Source organism: Anoplopoma fimbria, chromosome 17 (genome assembly GCF_027596085.1).
Source record: "Anoplopoma fimbria isolate UVic2021 breed Golden Eagle Sablefish chromosome 17, Afim_UVic_2022, whole genome shotgun sequence".
NCBI classification, from domain to species: Eukaryota; Metazoa; Chordata; class Actinopteri; order Perciformes; family Anoplopomatidae; genus Anoplopoma; species Anoplopoma fimbria.
The window spans coordinates 17,883,668-17,901,169 of record NC_072465.1 but is presented as its reverse complement, the minus strand read 5'-3'; the positions used below and the strand labels follow the sequence as shown (position 1 = coordinate 17,901,169).

At 40.3% G+C, this 17,502-nt stretch overlaps 1 protein-coding gene across 1 annotated transcript in view; it reads left to right on the top strand.

The window, feature by feature from the left end:
• Nucleotides 1–15,843, top strand: part of skib (v-ski avian sarcoma viral oncogene homolog b) — a 31,576-nt gene extending 15,733 nt beyond the window's left edge. Inside the window, exons 2-7 of the mRNA XM_054617133.1 lie at nt 11,531–11,644; nt 11,888–11,991; nt 12,103–12,347; nt 13,029–13,285; nt 13,393–13,623; nt 13,743–15,843. Coding sequence (XP_054473108.1) covers nt 11,531–11,644; nt 11,888–11,991; nt 12,103–12,347; nt 13,029–13,285; nt 13,393–13,623; nt 13,743–13,964 — 1,173 coding nt within the window. The 3' untranslated portion in view covers nt 13,965–15,843. The remainder of the gene's footprint in view (nt 1–11,530; nt 11,645–11,887; nt 11,992–12,102; nt 12,348–13,028; nt 13,286–13,392; nt 13,624–13,742) is intronic.
• The last annotated feature ends 1,659 nt before the right edge of the window (nt 15,844–17,502 follow it).

The window sequence follows — 17,502 nt, the reverse complement described above, 5'->3', positions numbered from 1 at the left end:
AAAGCAGCAAACTAAATCCTCTCCTGGCGTGCTAAGTGATGAGTATGATTCAAGGACAGGTGGTGGGAGGACGACAACTCCTTCAGTCTCCTTCAAACAACTTTGTCTTTACAATAAATGACGGCCATGAAAAAAAAATAGGACCTCTTAAAGCACGAGTATAATGCAAGAGTCAATAGCCCCTTCAGCACAAGCTAGTTTGCAATTATTGCAGTGCTCTGTGTAATTAGTCTCTTGTAGGTTATCTTGTCCAACCTGCAGGTCCCAGAGATTTGCTGAGAAAGGCCATGGAGATTACATAGTTACACACATCATGCCCTCCTCTCAGGCCTGTGCCTGCCTGCAACACTAATCCCTGGCCTGCCTTCCCCGTTAGCAGCTACATTAGCGCCACAAAGCGCCTGCATCCTTCCAGCTTAGCCCACCAAGAGAGAGACAGACTTTTATGTAACGCTCTGCCCGGTGTATTTGTTCTGAACCTGCTGTTGCTTAAAGCGAGGCTCCCGCAGGTTAACAGTACCCAGCTGCTGCCCGTCCTACTGTACTGAACGTGTTTCATGGCTCTGGCTCGCGAAAAAGCCTGAGCCCATGCAGCACCTGAGGCTCGTCAGCAGCCAGCGAGGCTGTTTCCCTGCACATATCTTCTGTAGCATGTCACATATGTGCCCTGATTAATCCCAGCATGTGTCTTCATTCATGGTCAGGGCGATCGTTCGCCCTCTGTTTTAAAGCCGTCTCGGCCAGGGTTTGCAGGAAAGCTGGGCGAAGGGGGGAAAACCCTGGCGCTGAAATGGGTATTTTGTGGAGTTCTGTTTGTTGAGTCAGAGCTTAGTTGGGCTTTACTGTTATGTGGTTGCCATGGAGAAAAACACAGGCTCTTGTGCAATAAAATCATCCAGGAAAAGACGTTTCCAAGAATTTTTCAGAGTCAAGAAACAGACGGCAAATTGCAGAATTCATGAGGTGCTGCGGTCCACCGACCGCCCCTCGTAGCCCTCCATTTTAGAGCACTCGTATTCATTTTATGGAAGCTTCGAGGCTCGAGCCCTCTCACCTATTTACTTCTGTAAGCAGATATGTTTTCCTATGAACGGAGGAGGGAAACAAAACCAGTGTTTAAGGATGGAATGTGTGTTCTTAAGAGCGGATGTTGTGGGTGTTTTATCCCCTATTTCCCTTACAGTCAATTCCTTGAACAAGTGGAAACAAGTGAAATGCTATTTGATCTCTGTCAAATATTACTGTATACACAGACGCTCACTGTGAGGCCCTCCTACATTTGACTCAGTGAGGAGAACATTTTCAGAGGCAATTACTCCCAGTGTAGTTTTGAAAATGTGTCGACAGTTAATTGGTCGAACACTTATAAAACCCACTGGCTTTCCTTTTTTTTCTTGAGCTGTGATTCTCTTAAGTAGCCTCTTTAATATAAGATATTTTATTCTTTTATTCTTTTCCTGTCTATTTCAATGGAGCCATTCGCTTTTTTCAACCAGCACAGCTTTATGGTTGTGCTTTCTAGTATTAATTAAACACCTATTGTTTGTGGTGCTGTGTAAAAGCTATGATAAGCTAAATTTGAAGTTCAAAGCTAATCAAACATAAAGAATGCCCTTAAAAGACACATTATGCGTCTGTAGCATTAACTTCAATAGTATGCCCTTGTTTGAATGGTCCTAGAAACAACAGAGGTGGAGAAGAGATTAGGTTTTCTAACCTGCTGACCAGGAAGGCAGCATTTCAACAGAATGACTAGAATGGTATCAATACATTTAAGTAGAATTTATAACCTCGGTTCAACCAATTAGCTCCCGAGCAGTTCTCAGGACATATACTGTGTTGGTGAAATGACATCACATGGGACCCTGAGTGAGCAGTGACCCTAACTTCACCTCGCCCTCTCACAGATTTTATGACCTCCTCCCCTAAATCCCTGTCTTCCCCCCATCCCGGCTCCTCACACCTCTTAACCTCTGGTATTCATCCCATTTTCATCTTTCCAAATAAACCTGCCACCTGCCCTCCTCTCCACTGGCTGCTCGGGGAGCATGTGCTCATGTGGCTCAGCTAAATTAGCCGTGTGTTACTGTGCTCATAGTTATTGTTGCTCAAATTAAATTATTTAAAGCTCAAGGTCTGCTGAATGTATGGTATATATTTAGTCTGCAATACATATGCTCATGACCTAGAAACGAAAAGATGGACTAGTTAGAAGCTGAAATAATTAGAAAAATATCTGCAACTATTTTGGTAATCAATTATTTGCTAAAGTAATTTTGTAAGCAAAAGGTTTTTTTTTCCATTTCCAGCTTCTGAATTCATGATTTTCTTTTCGTATCTGATAGAAAACTGATTTGATTGTCGAGTTTGGGACTGTTAGAAGGACAAAACAAGCAATTGCATTTTTCATTATTAAACAATGGATGGATTGATCGGGAAAATAATCGTCGGATTAATCGATAATGAAAAGAGTAGTTAATTGCAGCTAGAATGGAGAAGACAGCAACATGATGGCCAGATAAAAAAAAAACCTGTGAGTATCACATCACATTACCTTGTAGAGTATTTGTTTCAAATACACTTATAGTGAAAAAATAAAATAAAATCAAGAGTTCCGTATCACAAGATCACTCACTGATAAAAAAGTGCTATCTGAGTTCTTGGGTGTCATTAGGGACCAAGGTGGTCTGTCATCCGGCCCGTCAATCTCTCAGAGCACTGGAGGTCTAGACCCTGGCTTTTGTAACTAGCAGTCCCCATGCGTTTGCTCTCCCTCCCCTCCGTCGGTCTCCCAGGCCTCCTCCTGTCCTGACTCCTTCACTGTCTCTGCCCTGTGAGGGAGGTGCAGAGGAGTCCTGCAGTACCAGGTACCGCAAGTGATATAATGGTCTGTGTATTTGGATCTGGTACTGTTTGGGTTGTGGAGAGGTTATCCAGTGACATTTTAATCGTCTTTCTGCCTTCTTTGCCGTGGCATTAGTATTAATCTGCAGGATTAAATCCCAGCCAGTCAGACACTGGACTTGCTGTCTTGTTGTAAGAGCAGAGGGAGTGTGCTAACAGCGAGAACGGCGGCTCACGCTACCCTGCGTACAGGCGCGGATGTGCTTATCAGTGACAAACCAAGGTTTCCAGTCAAGAGACATCCGACCTCTGATGAGAGGATGGTTTGTTAACTCACCAAACTGTGAGACCGGACAGAGTAGGTTTATATCAGTGAGAAAACCACAGATTTTCAATCATCTCTTTCATTACGCTGCAATTACTATCTTGTATTCATACATACAATCCTATGTTCATCTTTTGTTCCAGAAATGATTTAATTTAGGTGATTGTACACACATGAAGGTCGAGCTACTCATCATGGAGAGTACTTTTTTTCATCCTATGAAAACATATGGATTGTGTCCTCTGTGGCTCTGGAGGAGCTTTCTAAAGGCTGCTAAAGACTGGTGATGAGACTTCAATATTTAACGGAAACCTGCGTTTTAAACTGTGGGCATATAAAGTCTAAAAGACAAAGGCGTTTTATGGACAATAAAAGATGCTATTGAATTACATTATGGGAAATGTAGGATTTAGTTTTGAAGCTGGCTACTTATAAGGACTTAAAATCACTTCAAGCTTCAATTTCGATGATTCTATTTAAATCCTTTCATGTGGATGTCTTCCAGCTTTATGAATGTGCAATACCAAGTTGCTTGAGTGCCCCTTTAAAAGAAATCTTTTAATAGATTTTAATAGACCCAGATAATGTGTCCTTGCTATAATTTCAGTTTGTTCCACTTCTTGCAAAAGAAAAAATAAATTCCCATTGCTGCAATTCAATTGCACCCATACAAGTGAAACTCTTATTTGCAGAGAAAATTGTGGTTGTAGAACGACATCTAGTTTCAACTCACCCAAAATAGCATTCTTTTTACAAGTATGAAATAGGTCTATTTAATGTAATACCTCCTTTAAATTCCAAGATGTATTATACAAATTAAATACATCCTTTGTCAGCTATCCTTCTCAATCTCATCAAAGCAAACTGAGCATTTTATTTTTAGAAATCAATTTATTGTTCTTTTATGACCACAAATAAAATGGCACTGATTACATTATAGGACTTATTGAACCAAAGCTGTATTATTTACATTTTGGATAAGAACTGTAAATGTTGGCAATACGCATCTTTAATTGTTTTTTGACGAAACTGAATTATATAATATCTCAAAGCATTTTAAGTCCCAAATGATCAAGCTTCAAGTAAACGTAAATTGTGTATAATTTAAACTCACAGAAGCAGAGAAGCATCACCGGCACAGAGTAATTTGAGTGTAATGACAAGGGATTAAGCTTGCATGGCAAAGATGGCATTGGCACTGCTGCACAACAGAGATCAAGTTCTGTTGAGGCACGCACACATGTATGAAAGTCAGGATACAGCCCACGAAAGGTTGCAACACTGCTGCATGTTATTTAACGCAATTACAGAAACATTGATAACTTAGTAAATTTTGAACAGTAAAAACAGCTGAGATGCATTGAGAATTTCACTTTTTTAGGTTATGGGATGTATTCTGGCACAGGCCTACCTGGAAACCATTTTATTTTACCAGTAAAGACTTTCTCACATCATTAATTAAATTCAAGAGCACAGACAATCTGAATCACCACTATGTATTCCAGTGGCGTTGCAGGTAAAACTACCTGGTCAGAGCTTCCTTTAATCAATGAATACTGTTGCATATTGGATGCAAGAATAGAAAAAAAGGAATAAGTAATAATATTGTATTTGTTTGGCTTTAAGCATGAAAAAATACACTCTTTACAGTGAGATGTTTTGAACCCAGAATCGACCAAAGCCAAAGTGGTAATTGGCTTTTGAATCTAATTTCCTTCGCAGAACACCTTTCTTCTTTTATTCATGATGTTCCTGAAAGTCGCGTGAATACTTTTCAAATAGAAATTCATTTTACCCTTCAGGAGCACTAAATTAAATTCCATAAACGTAGGTCAGCACGAGTCTGTCTTTGCTCTTTCCCTCTTTTTCTGTCTTTCTCGTTAACCTTAATCCCCTCCGGCCTCCTGGTTAGCACTGCAGCTGCTCCTACATTATATGTGTTCTAAATGGGAATAGAAGCATAAAGGCATTGTGTGTGTGTGTGTGTGTGTGTGTGTGTGTGTGTGTGTGTGTGTGTGTGTGTGTGTGTGTGTGTGTGTGTGTGTGTGTGTGGTATGTCCCAAAGGATATGCAGGATTGTGTGTGTGTGTGTGTGTGTGTGTGTCTGCCTTTATTGGTTTGCAGACACAGCCTTGCGTCTTCCCTCAGATCACGTGATCTGATGTTTAATTCTCTTATTCCAATAGTAGGCCCACAGCAGGGGGGGCTCAGACAACTATCTGCTGAATTTGGCGCTATGTGCATCTATAAATACACTTGTTGGAAAGCACGTTTCATTTCCTAAGATAACTTTGCCTCACAACCATACCAAACATGCTCATGCTAATAATATATAATCTGCAGTGATGTCTGTTTTGTGTCTTTTAGTCTTGGGTTTCCATGTCTGTTGAAATGACTTATGAGCCCTTTATACTGTGAGGTCATCCTCTGAGGGAGACACAGTGATTTGGACACCACTGTCAATATACTGTAAGAAAGTCAGGCGGGCATGTCCTGTTATGGTTGCCTTGTTTGGACCTGAATTGAAATTAATTTCCCGCTATTGCAGTAGTCCATTAATCTTTCTTTTTGTTTGCTCACACAAGCGAAATGATCTTTTCAGGGAATTCCTTTCAACCAAGAACAGGTTTTCTTTTTCATGACGCAGAAGGTAGAAATTAAACATGTCATCAAAGGATTAATGAGAGTTAAGTGTGTCTTAATAGTTTGTATTCACATTGTGATTGGTATGATTGCATTGAGTGAGGTGAATTGAAGACAAAATAATACAGGTACTTTATGTCTTAACTGCAAACATTACAAAATGCAGTCCTGAAAGGTTCTCTATACAACATTCAGAGCATTAATAAAGCAGCAAACAACTATTTGACCGTTGGCTCTGTCTGTTAACACTGTGAGTTTCTTTCCTCTGGCTCAGCCATCCTCATGTTGAGAGCCATGTGGAGGCAATCCCTCAATCACAGATTTGCTCTGAATTCTTTGTAACGCTCCTTTAAAGTTTTAACTCTTGGATGAATGGCAAAAAAAGAATAATCAGCCAGTACCAAATGCATCCGAGGACAGGAAAGAGATTTTTGCAGCATTAAAGTCAAGACAGGCCAGTTTTATTTATGGAGTTCAAAATCATACATTTGCCTCAGAGGACTTCACAGCCTGTCCAACAGACGTAGCTCTTTAAACTTAGACCGCATAAGGAAAAACAAACACAAAAATGGACATGGAAATATATGAAGAGTTAACAGAAATGTCAGTTAAATTACAAACATGTACTATTGTTCTGTAGGAATAACCCCAACTGCTTCCACTGGGGTCGGTAGAGCAAACATTTATTTTCCACACACAGCTCGCTTTATGAATGCTTGACAAATGCTTGACAAATGCTGAATTCTTCTTTAACACGTCTGCCTTTAAGCTATATGTGTCAAGCTGTGCAGACCTGATGAGATATTTTCCACCTTTAGGAGCAGCAGCTCGTCCTGCGTCCTCCTCAGACCTCATCAAGTCTCAATCCCAAAGACAATTAGGGCAATCCAATAAGCTTTACTGTAATGCCGACCTGATGCCAGGCCCTGCAGCTCCCTCTGTGTGTCCGTATACTCTCATGGCTCAGTTCAGCTACATAAACAGAATATCCCCAAACTGGGCACAACGGAGACAGAATAAATTGATAAATTAAGCTAAGATTTAGTGAGGGGAAATGGGAGCTTGAGCTGTATCTGTGTGGAGTAAGGATGAAGTTTCAGTGATATTCTGGGTAGACACCAATAATTTTCCCCCAGCTGTTACAAAGCGACCACAGGGCTTTATATAAATCAAGAGACTGTCGCACAATTTATGCAGCGAGAGTTGAATAGAGGGCTCAGGGCATCTCCGGGAACATCCACACCAAACTACAGGGATCAGATTACTAAAACTAGTATTCTCTCACTTCCAACTAAGGCTGTTACCCAAGCGAGCCATGCCAGTTGGTGTGCCCTTGAGTGAGACAGTGCCCCACTAAGCACATGTCGATCTGGGGATTACATTCAGGGGTTTAGGAGGGGAAAAGAGGCTGTAATCTGAAACTGTTGTGTCTTGTTGCTGTGCACTTTTCTTAATGCCATGCTATCATGCACCATGCGTTGGTATTGTATGACTGTTGCCCGAGGAAGTTCAGCTGGGGAAACTATTTTTGTCCCACCAGATGAGAGCCCCATGTTTTATTTCCTGATAATTTAATTAGAGTTTATTTAAGTGGCACAACAGATGCTCAAAGTTTTGATTTAGACTGCTATTATAAGGATGGTCAACATGTACGTATGTAAAGTTATTTTCTTGGTGATACTTAGATGAGAGATTGATACCACTATCATGTCTCAAGCAGGTTAGCTTAGCTTAGCATAAAGCCTGGAAACCATGGAAAACAGTTAGCCTGGCTCTGTGGTAACAAGTCTGTCTACATGCAACTCCAAAGTGTCATGTTGTATCTTGTTTGTTTACGTGCTCCCGTTTAGGTCAACTGTTTCCTATTGTTTCCAGTTTCCAGGTTGTAGCTTCATATTCAAAAGTCTGTCAGGGCCAGAAACACAGCAGTCAGAAGATCCCAGGTTTTTAAATGTCATTTTTAATGCTGTGTATACCCTAAATACAAGTATATTGTTATTGTAATGACACATATTTTAAACCTATGCTAGTTGAAACCAACACTATCTGCACCGTTTGTGAGAATATACAGTACGTTTGTATTTTATTTGGGTGATCAAATCCTTTAATCAGCCTTCTCTGTGTGTAATAAATATATGTATATATACATGTATATATGTGTTTAAATTAAACCCCCATACCAACAAATGCCGACCCTGGTTTAGTCCCAGATTTACTGCATCATGGTTCAATAAACAAATACTGTTGATTAGCTCCAAGTGAAATAACCGTTCAATCGCCATCATGCTCCAGTTAGCACAATATTGACAAATGATTCTTCAAGCAGGTCAAACGCTAGACATTGATATGTTTGCGATGTGTTGTGTTGTGTAACGTGTTTCTCAGTGATTATCTGCCAGGCCAGCATGAAAATAGCTGGGGCTTATCCCGGTATTACCATACTATTATGTGGCTCTAATTAAAAAATAAAGCATGTCTCCTCTTGCCCAGCTGCTATTAGAACCTGTTTAGCCTACAGGTTTGCTTTGAAACGCTCCCTCATTACAGCGCCTCAAAGAAATATCATACAATAGCGAGTTGAAAAGGGCAATGCTTGAATGGAGACTTAAAGGAGAGGCTGTACTTGGCCTTCAAGTATACATTCCTTCAGCTCAGTGCTTCCTCTGTGGTCCCGCTCCCCTGGCCCACCCCCCTCCCACTCAAGACTCAGTTCCCACAGGGGACTCGGCCAAAGCAAACTCCTCAGAGGAAGTCTCTCTCTCTTACCAGAGAGAGAGGGGAGGGGGGATGTCCTATCATCTGGCTCAGTGGGACCTGCTAAAGGCAGTACGATGTGCAAGGAGGGTGTTATGACTTCGTGGCCGTGCTATGTCTATGATGTGGTGGTGAGTTAAGCCGGTGCGGCTGCTCTCCTGTGAGGTCAGTGTCAGATTTAGCCAGCAGGTCCCTTGTGGTGTCTGGGAGTGTCTGTTTTCTGACTCTATTATGTCTAGCGCTCATAGCCTTCCTGGAGCTGCAAACCTCAGGGTAGAAATAGTACCAGACAGGCAGACATCCTTTTGTCGGGAAAACAATAGTCATGCCAGTAATTACAGAGTCTGATTACACCAGGGCAGCAGTTCTTAGAAAACCACCAACCTTGAGTCAAGCAGGTGAGCGGCCAAGTCACTCTAGGCTGAGCAGGATGCAGTCAGCAGGAGGTCTGGGTACACAGATTAACCTACAGTAGCAAAACCAAACAGGACGCTTGGTAATTGTGTGTGTCTGTGTGTGTGTAATGTGGTTACTGGTTAGACAGGTAGAGACATTTGTGAGTCAGGGAGGAGGGAGGGGAGTGTCCAGACAAATATGTCATTCATCTCATGAAGCAAAAACCAGGGTGAAGTAATAGTTTGAAGAGTCGGAATAGACGTGAGAACAGTTATGGATTAATCGGTAACACTAAAACTTTAACTCAATGCATTAATAAGCAGTATATTAAAAATTAAGAAATTGTTTAGAACACACTTTGCTGTAATTGTAAGCAGATTTCTCATAAATAAATAATATATATATATATATATATATATATATATATATATATATATATTTATATAACAACTGTGTTTAAATATATTGTCATGTATTAGATCAAGTATATCTTTTTTTAAATATTAAACAAGTTATAGCAAAACATAACAAGAATAACCAATAAAATGTTACAAAATTATTATATTATTAATATATTGGAAAAAAATTATATAAACAAGTGTAGATGTTATTCAATAACCAGTTTTGACATATACATTAATTAACACTTATATCTGCTTATAACTACTTTATAGTGTGTTTTAAACCATTTTTTAAATTGAAAATGTAGTAACTATAAATAATATATAGCAGGGGAGTTAAAGTACATTACACACCAATAAATCTGTACAATGTTTTTAATAATCAAATAAATACATGTAAATAACCATCAAAATACATAAAAGTTTGAATAAACTCCAGGCATATTTCAAAGAGTACTAATGAATAATAACAACAGATTATACATCATAATGGCTATCAAAAAATCTAATCAAAAGAGAGGAATTCAGAAAGGTTATCAAAATATCAATAAAGGCAAACGATAATGATAATGAGGGGGAAAGGGATTTCTATACGGGAATATGAAATCAATATCAGCAGATCTGAAGAGTCTGAAGTTTGCCATTTTATAGTTTATAATTTACTCTATGAAATACCCGAAAATAGTGAAAGATGCTGATCATGAATGGCGATGTCTTATCGCCTAAAGATATTCAATTTCCAGTGACATAAATCATAGAAAAACAACAAATCCTCACATTATCAAAGCCTGAACTAGAGTTGTTTTTTTTTTGATAAATTACCAAAAATGTTATAAAACTCGTATAGTTTTGTATCCATTTCTGTCAACGTATTTTGTGCAATGCTACCACCGACTTTAGTATCTGTAGTTCAGGTAGCTCCACCATTGAGCACACTGTACCAGGCACACACACTCCCACACACACACATATGCAAGTCCACACCCGCACCCGCCCATCTCCCCCACGTTTCCCGACACCCACTCATAGCTGCGTTTGCACACACACACACATAAACACACACACTCACGCTTCATGTAGAAAAGCTGTGAGACGTGATTCATTACCAGCCGTTATTTCTCGCTTAATGCTAAATGAGGTTTGTCATTCATTTGCATCTCGAGGTGATTACAGCGGAGCAGTGATTAAGGTTTCACAACTACGCTCAACCCAGGCAGGAGTGTTTTCCATTGAGGATTTTTGAATGTAGACAGAGTAATCATTTGTCTTGAATCGCACACGCAGACGAGGAGTAGGGAGTGTTTGCCGTTCCTGGAGGCAGAATGTCATAGTAGTGAGTAAGAGAGTAGCAGGCAGGTCTGTGCTGGCCTCTGCGCCTGCCTAGGTAAACATATCCTCTGTCTGACAAGTGCAGACCTGAGGGCTGAGGAGGTTAGCTATCTCAACACATGGTCCTGCAGCTTGCCACACACACACATACATAGATACAAAATATATACAAGAGGGGTCTCTGGAGATTCTGTACTTTGTGGCACTTAACAAGGCAGATGCTTCCCTCCTCTGGTTGTTGCAAATCCCTCAAACATTTCATGCCTCCAAAGCCCTCCATGAACTCTCTCTGAACACTTCAACTCAATCGTCTGTCAGATCTGAGTGCAATTACTTTAATACATCGCCCTCTCTGTCTCCCTCTGTTTCTATATTGCAATATTTCTGTGGTGCGAGCAGTCGATCCGCTCCACCTGATGGCGCCGCTTCTGCCTGGCAGGGAGCAATGTAGCCCTGCTGGCTGCCAGCCAGACCAGCTTGAGTGTCTGCTCAGCTCAAAGCACTGCTCTAAGACACACACACATAAACACACACACACACAAACACACACAAACATGCAGACAAGCCAAGCTCAGAGCCTGAACGCTTACACAGACACATCTTCTATCCCCCTTGTCTCTCTGTGATTTCCTTTCTATGACTCTCTGCTCTTTTACTGTAAGGCTTTAAAAAGTCCCGTCTGTGTGTTGCTAAAAATGATACACTTTACAGTCATAGAGTAGCATTTTTAGAAGTTGTGGGCTCCTGAAATATCCACTGTACTCCATGATGTAATATCCGCACTTTATCTCTGTACAGATCGCAATGATTAACCGTCTATTCTCTCTCCTCTCCTCAGGCTCCCAGCCCCGTCCCAGCCAAGAGGTCAAAATTCGACAAACTACAATCTCCATCAGCTGACAAAGACAGGAAACCCGACTGGCTACAATCGCTGTCAAAGTCTGCACACAAGGTTTGTTGTGTGCGCATGGTGCTGGTGTGAGACAGGATTAGGTTAAGCTCAAAGGTCAAAAGGGTGATGCAAAAGCCGTTGTCCTTTTGAATCATCACATTATCACCTACGTATGACCTCTAGTCATTCAGCCTTGTTGAATGACGAGGGGCCCTTGAGTGTGCTCGTCACGGCTGATTTAATGTTCTAATGGCATTTTACTGTGAGTTTATTGTAAGTTTATTGTTTTGTTTGTTGATCCAGGATCTGAAACAAGTCCAGCTGAAACAGAGGCCCTCTGCTTTCCGCCCGTGGTCTCCTAAAGCAGCAGAAAAAGAGAAACCAGCCACTAAGATTGAGGTGGAGAGGTGAGTCATCTCATGAGAGCTGTGATAGTTTCAGTTTTAAAGAGACAATATTAGTTAAATCAAGCTTGTAACCAATGAAATTATTTAAATATGCCTGTATTTCTTCCACAGGAACTATTCAAAGAGCCACGAGACTTTGGCGGCTACCAATCTGACACCAGCTCCCCTGGCCCCTCCGGTCCATCCCAGGGACAGCCACGCACCCGGCAGGGGGCCTGCAGCCATTTCCAGGCCGCCACAGGAGCTCCCTAATGGAGACACACAACCTGACGCAAAACCGCCCCCCTCCAGTACCGCCGACCAACCTGAGGACATGGACACAGATGGAGAGATTGATGTGGACGACTGTGACGACGGTGAGTACGACCGATCCAAGAGTGTTTGTAATAATCCAGAGAAACAGAAAACTTGAAACACTACGAGAGTCCGTTGATATAAGACACAGATTTTACAGTTAAAACTTGAATTACACAGTAAGCCCCACCAGACATGAGCTAAAGCAGAGCTGGGTCAGGGTGATTCCTGTACAACTGCGCCACCTGGTGTTTATTTGAAGAAATATATAAAAAGAAAAAAGAAAAAGAAGAAAAGTTACAGATTTTGCTGTTTAAACATACCATTCTATTTAAGTGTAGCATGAATTATTTCTTTTGTAGAGCAGATGTTTCCGTTTTGGTTTTCTTTTTTTTTTTTTATGATGCTGATACATGCAGCTGTGAAAAACAATGATGTATGTTTCTTTATCATAGTGATTCCCAATTTCTACCGCAGGCGGTACTTCCACAGTTGCCAAAGTGTACGTGGAATGATTTTAGAGCAGCTTAACCAATCTGAAAACCCTACATGTCACATTTAAGAAAGAGTGAAAACTAGCTAGCATGTAAGCAGAGTCTGAAATGGTTAGCTAAAAGGATAAATTGTAAAAATAGCTAAAAGTTATGGAACATAATCATTTAGCTTAGTTCTATTATGAGAAGGAACACAACAGTATTCTTGCAATTGCTGTTTTATTAAAGTTAAAACTCTCTCTTCTTCAGGTCCAGTGCCAGCTTCCTCCCTCGCTTCTCCTCCTTCAGCCTGCACCAACGCTTCTCAGACTCTGACCCCTAAGAGTGTTGCTCGACCTCAGGAGGGGACCGTTTGCCCAGAGATGGACGGCCTGAGACAGATGCTGTACGGCGGTGCAGACACCAAAGAGGCCCGGGAAAAACTCCTGCAGGAGATTGTCAAAATGAGAGTGAAGCAGGAGGATAAGCTTGCAGCCGCTATGCAAGCTAAACGCAGCCTTCAGCAGGTATTACATCCTGTTCCTGTGAAATTCTACTTGAAAGGAATGACAGTGAGTTCTGAATATGAGTGTTTTAAACATGATATTATTCTTCATGTTGTTGTTTTTTACAGGAATTGGAGTTTGTGAGGGTGGCAAAGAAAGGCCGTCTTCGTGAGGCCATCGAAGCCAAGCGCAACCTGCGAAAGGAGATAGAACGCCTTCGCGTCGACTGGGAGAGGAAGATGAGGGACGCGGAGGAGTCATGTGGGCGGCTGAAGAGAGAGTTGGAGAGAGAGAGACAGCTGCGAGTGTGTGACAAAGGCTGTGAGGCTGAACGTCTCCGGGTCAAGTACTCCACTCAGGTAAGCCAATTGTTCACCAAAACCGCCAGTATATACTTTGTTTATTTGTGATTTTCTTCATCCTGTCCCTCATTTGAGTTTAATTTATACTGCATTCTGTTTCGGCTTGTGTTGTGCAGATCGAGGAGCTGCATGTGCAGCTGCAGCAGGCCGAAGCTGATCGTGAGCAGCTGAGACAGGAGCTTCAGCAGGAGAGAGAAGCTCGGCAGAACCTGGAGAGTGTTGTTAAAGACCTGCAAAGCCAGCTGGCCCTGCAGGCCGACAGAAGCCCTCCTGGAGACCCCAAGGACGCAAACACAGATGCACACAGACAGACCACACAACACACCAACGGTTCCTAAATTTGCACATTCAGAACTGGAGAAAGAGACTCAATGAAAAGGAGCATGGTTAAGGACTTTGTTGCACCTCCTGTTAGGGAAAAGAAAACTCAGCAAAATGCAAAGTCTGTTTTGTAGAGGAAAAATCTGTCATATATAATATGATGTGATATAAATCAATATCATTATGACAATATATTAATTTTATGAACTGAACTGGAAAGTAGCATGATGTCTGAGCATGTTGTAGAGCGTGAAATTAAGAAAGACTTCTTCAGTGATGACCACATCTCTCCAGTGACGTCAGAGACATCTGACGCTGTCCAAGGATTTTATTTTGGTATAAGCTATTCTAAGATGTGCAAATATAGCCACATAACACTACTTGAATATGAAGGGAAGAAAAATGTTGAGTGGTCAATGAAACTCTTGGTGCCACAAAATATTGGTACACTCAAAGGTGTCATTGCAGACCACTGGAAACAAGAGACACCAGTTTACCACTATTAACTTTTAATATCGGCTTGCTTTTTATAACTGTGTAGAGGATGTACTTTTTAAGAACTATTGCTTGCGCAGCACTGTTATTCCACAGGCAAGAAAAAAAAACCATCCATATACAAACATGTACGCATGTATACCAGCTTGTCTACCTTTTGTATTTTATAAACCTGAAGTATTGGAGGTTAGGTGGGCTTCCTTCAGGTCCACCACTGTTTTATGCTTAGACATTTTATGGAAGTGTTACCTTTTAATATTATATTGCAACTTTATTTGTTGTTTGAACATTGTTTTCCAGTAATGTTTTTTGCAACCAAGCCAAATGATGAATAGCAAAAATTCTTGCCCACATTAGCGCAGATAAGTCTACAAATGCCCTCCTAAAAGAAAAAAATCAATAGATGTCTGTTTTTGTTGAATGCGGTACTTCTGATTTTCTATTGAGTATTGTAAAATAATTTATATTCTATAATAATTTGCTGCCTATCAACAGAGAGCATACATTTTTAGTCACTGGTTTTAGGGCTCTTAAATCAACAAATGCTGTTTATATGAACAACATTTCTACATATATACAAAATATGGATATATATTTTTTTACTTTAAGAAAAAGGAATTGCACTTTTTAAAGAAAAGAACCTTGCATTGTGCATCGTACTCCCTGTTACATTTTTCCAAACTCAAGTTAACATGAACTTTGACTTTAAACACACTTTCCCTCAGTATCCTCTGATGTAAATACAATGATATTGTAAATAAGATATTTGTCGGTATGTTTGCTTGCTCAAGACTTAAATTGATTATGAATATTATTTTTTGCTCTTACTTGAAACCAAAAAGAGACTATATTTGGATTTGAAAAACAGCAGTTTTGTTGTTGTATCCCTGAGTATCATTGCAATCACAGGGCATTTAGCAGAATGGATGGACCTGTTGGTTTAAACAAAGAGAATGAAACCAACAAAGGTTGTGAACCTGTCAGTAGATTTTCAAGGTTTCACACCAACAGAATATTATAATTTGTCCCTTGATTTTGTTATTTGAGAAGATCTTTAACATTTGATGAACTATAGAGTATATATTACACCGCAGACCAAAAACTGAAAAATGGATTTGAAATCGCTGCACCTCCAGCTCCCTCGTCAGATAGAGTAGAAGCAACACCTTCTATTGGTTTCATCCTTAGGTGCTATCGTATATTTTAGACAAGAAACACTTTTATGTCTTATCATTAATTATGATACCCTCGCTCAGTATTTGTTGGGTACAGTGTAATAACAATATCCATTTTGTTAGCTGATGCTGTTGTAGTTTTGGTTTGGAAGTGGGCTTTCACTTGCCTCTTGTTTAAATGTTTTCTTTTCCTTCGGAAAACTTGTATAATACCCATTAAAATCTAAATCAATCCTATGTCGTGTTTATTTTTTTATTTCGACCACAATGGAAACAGTGTTTGTACATGATTGTGTGTGTGGATTAATCTTTTGTTTGTATTTCTAGAAAGGGTGATGTCTGCCACTGGGTCTACCACTTTTGTGTAGACGAAAAATATCTCAAATACAAGATGGACTGCCATGAAATTGGTTACAGACACTCATGGTTTTCAGACGATGTATCCTAGTAACTTTGGTGATCCCCTGATTTTTTCAAGGTCCAAGGTTTCATTTATTATCATTTTCAAACACAAGGTTTGCAACAAAATGCAGTTTGTAGTCACATTTTGCTATATTAGAAAAAAAACTAAAAAGCATATATATATTACATGGTGAAGGGTGGAGGATGAATTACGGAGTTTCACAGCCTGAGGAAAGAAGCTGCTCCGATGTCTGGTGGTACATCAGCTGATACTTCTGTATCTCATGCCAGACGCCAGCAGTGTGAACAGGCTGATGCTGGGTGGGTTTTGTCTTTTAACATCCTTTGGGCTCTTCGCAGGCACCTCTTCTCACCAATATCACTGTTCTTGGTGGTTTTAATCCCCCGCTGTGGAGCCCTCCTCTCCTGCGCCATGCACATGACATGCCAGTTTGTCATGTTTCCAGTAACAGATCCTTTCTATTGCTCCTCTATAAAAGTTAAAAATAACTTTTTCCAGAACAAGTTTCCTTAGAAATACAAATTAAGATCTCTCTTCAACAGGATGGAGATCACTGTTGACCATGTCAGGTTGTTTGTTATCCTTATTCCCAGGAACTTAAAATCGGTTCACTTGCTCCACCTCAGCACTATTGATGTAGACAGGGGTTGGACATGACTTTGCCTCCTTTTCCGTGAAATCAACAATCACATCCTTGATTTAAGTGACGTTGAGAAGTAGGATGTTCTCTGAGTCCGCCCTGCAAGATTGTTGATTTCTTCTCTGTATGAAGTCTCGTTTTTTCATATAGCGTCACCATCAGATAACATTTTTTAAATTAGTCCAATATTGGTTTATGACCAAATACCTGCAAAACTAGTCACCTTTTCATCTTCAGATCTACTTTGTGTTTAGGGCTTATTAGCAAATGTTAGAATGGTAGCATGCTAAAAAATACCTATCTTACAAACAAGTAAGGCCTGTGACATCATCATGTTGACAGAGGTGTACATTGTCCCAATTTAATAAGTGCAGCAAAGCTTACACAAGAGTAAGAAAATCTTCTTTGTGCAGGCAAATTCATGAAATCCCCGCATGGGTTATCATGAGCATGCAGGGCCTTAATAGTAAAATCAGCTTGAAATCACAAATAAGTAACTCTACATCTTATTATTAGTGTATCCCGTTATACATTATATGACATACATACATAAAATACATGTATGTCACACAGTTGCCTCCAGGGGGAAATCATTGCACAAAATTAAAGAGTGGTTACTTCAGGCTTGTTAAGACAAATGCACCAGTGTGATAACGTTAAATCACGATTATCCCTAAAAGAGGTCTATTAAATCTTCTGCAACTTCTATATTCTTTAATGATTCGGACTGCAATGAGTGTAGTTAAATGAATATTAGTCCCCTTCCTGTCCCACAGTCTTTCTTCAGAGGCTTACCGGTTGTGTGAAAATCCCTCCATTAA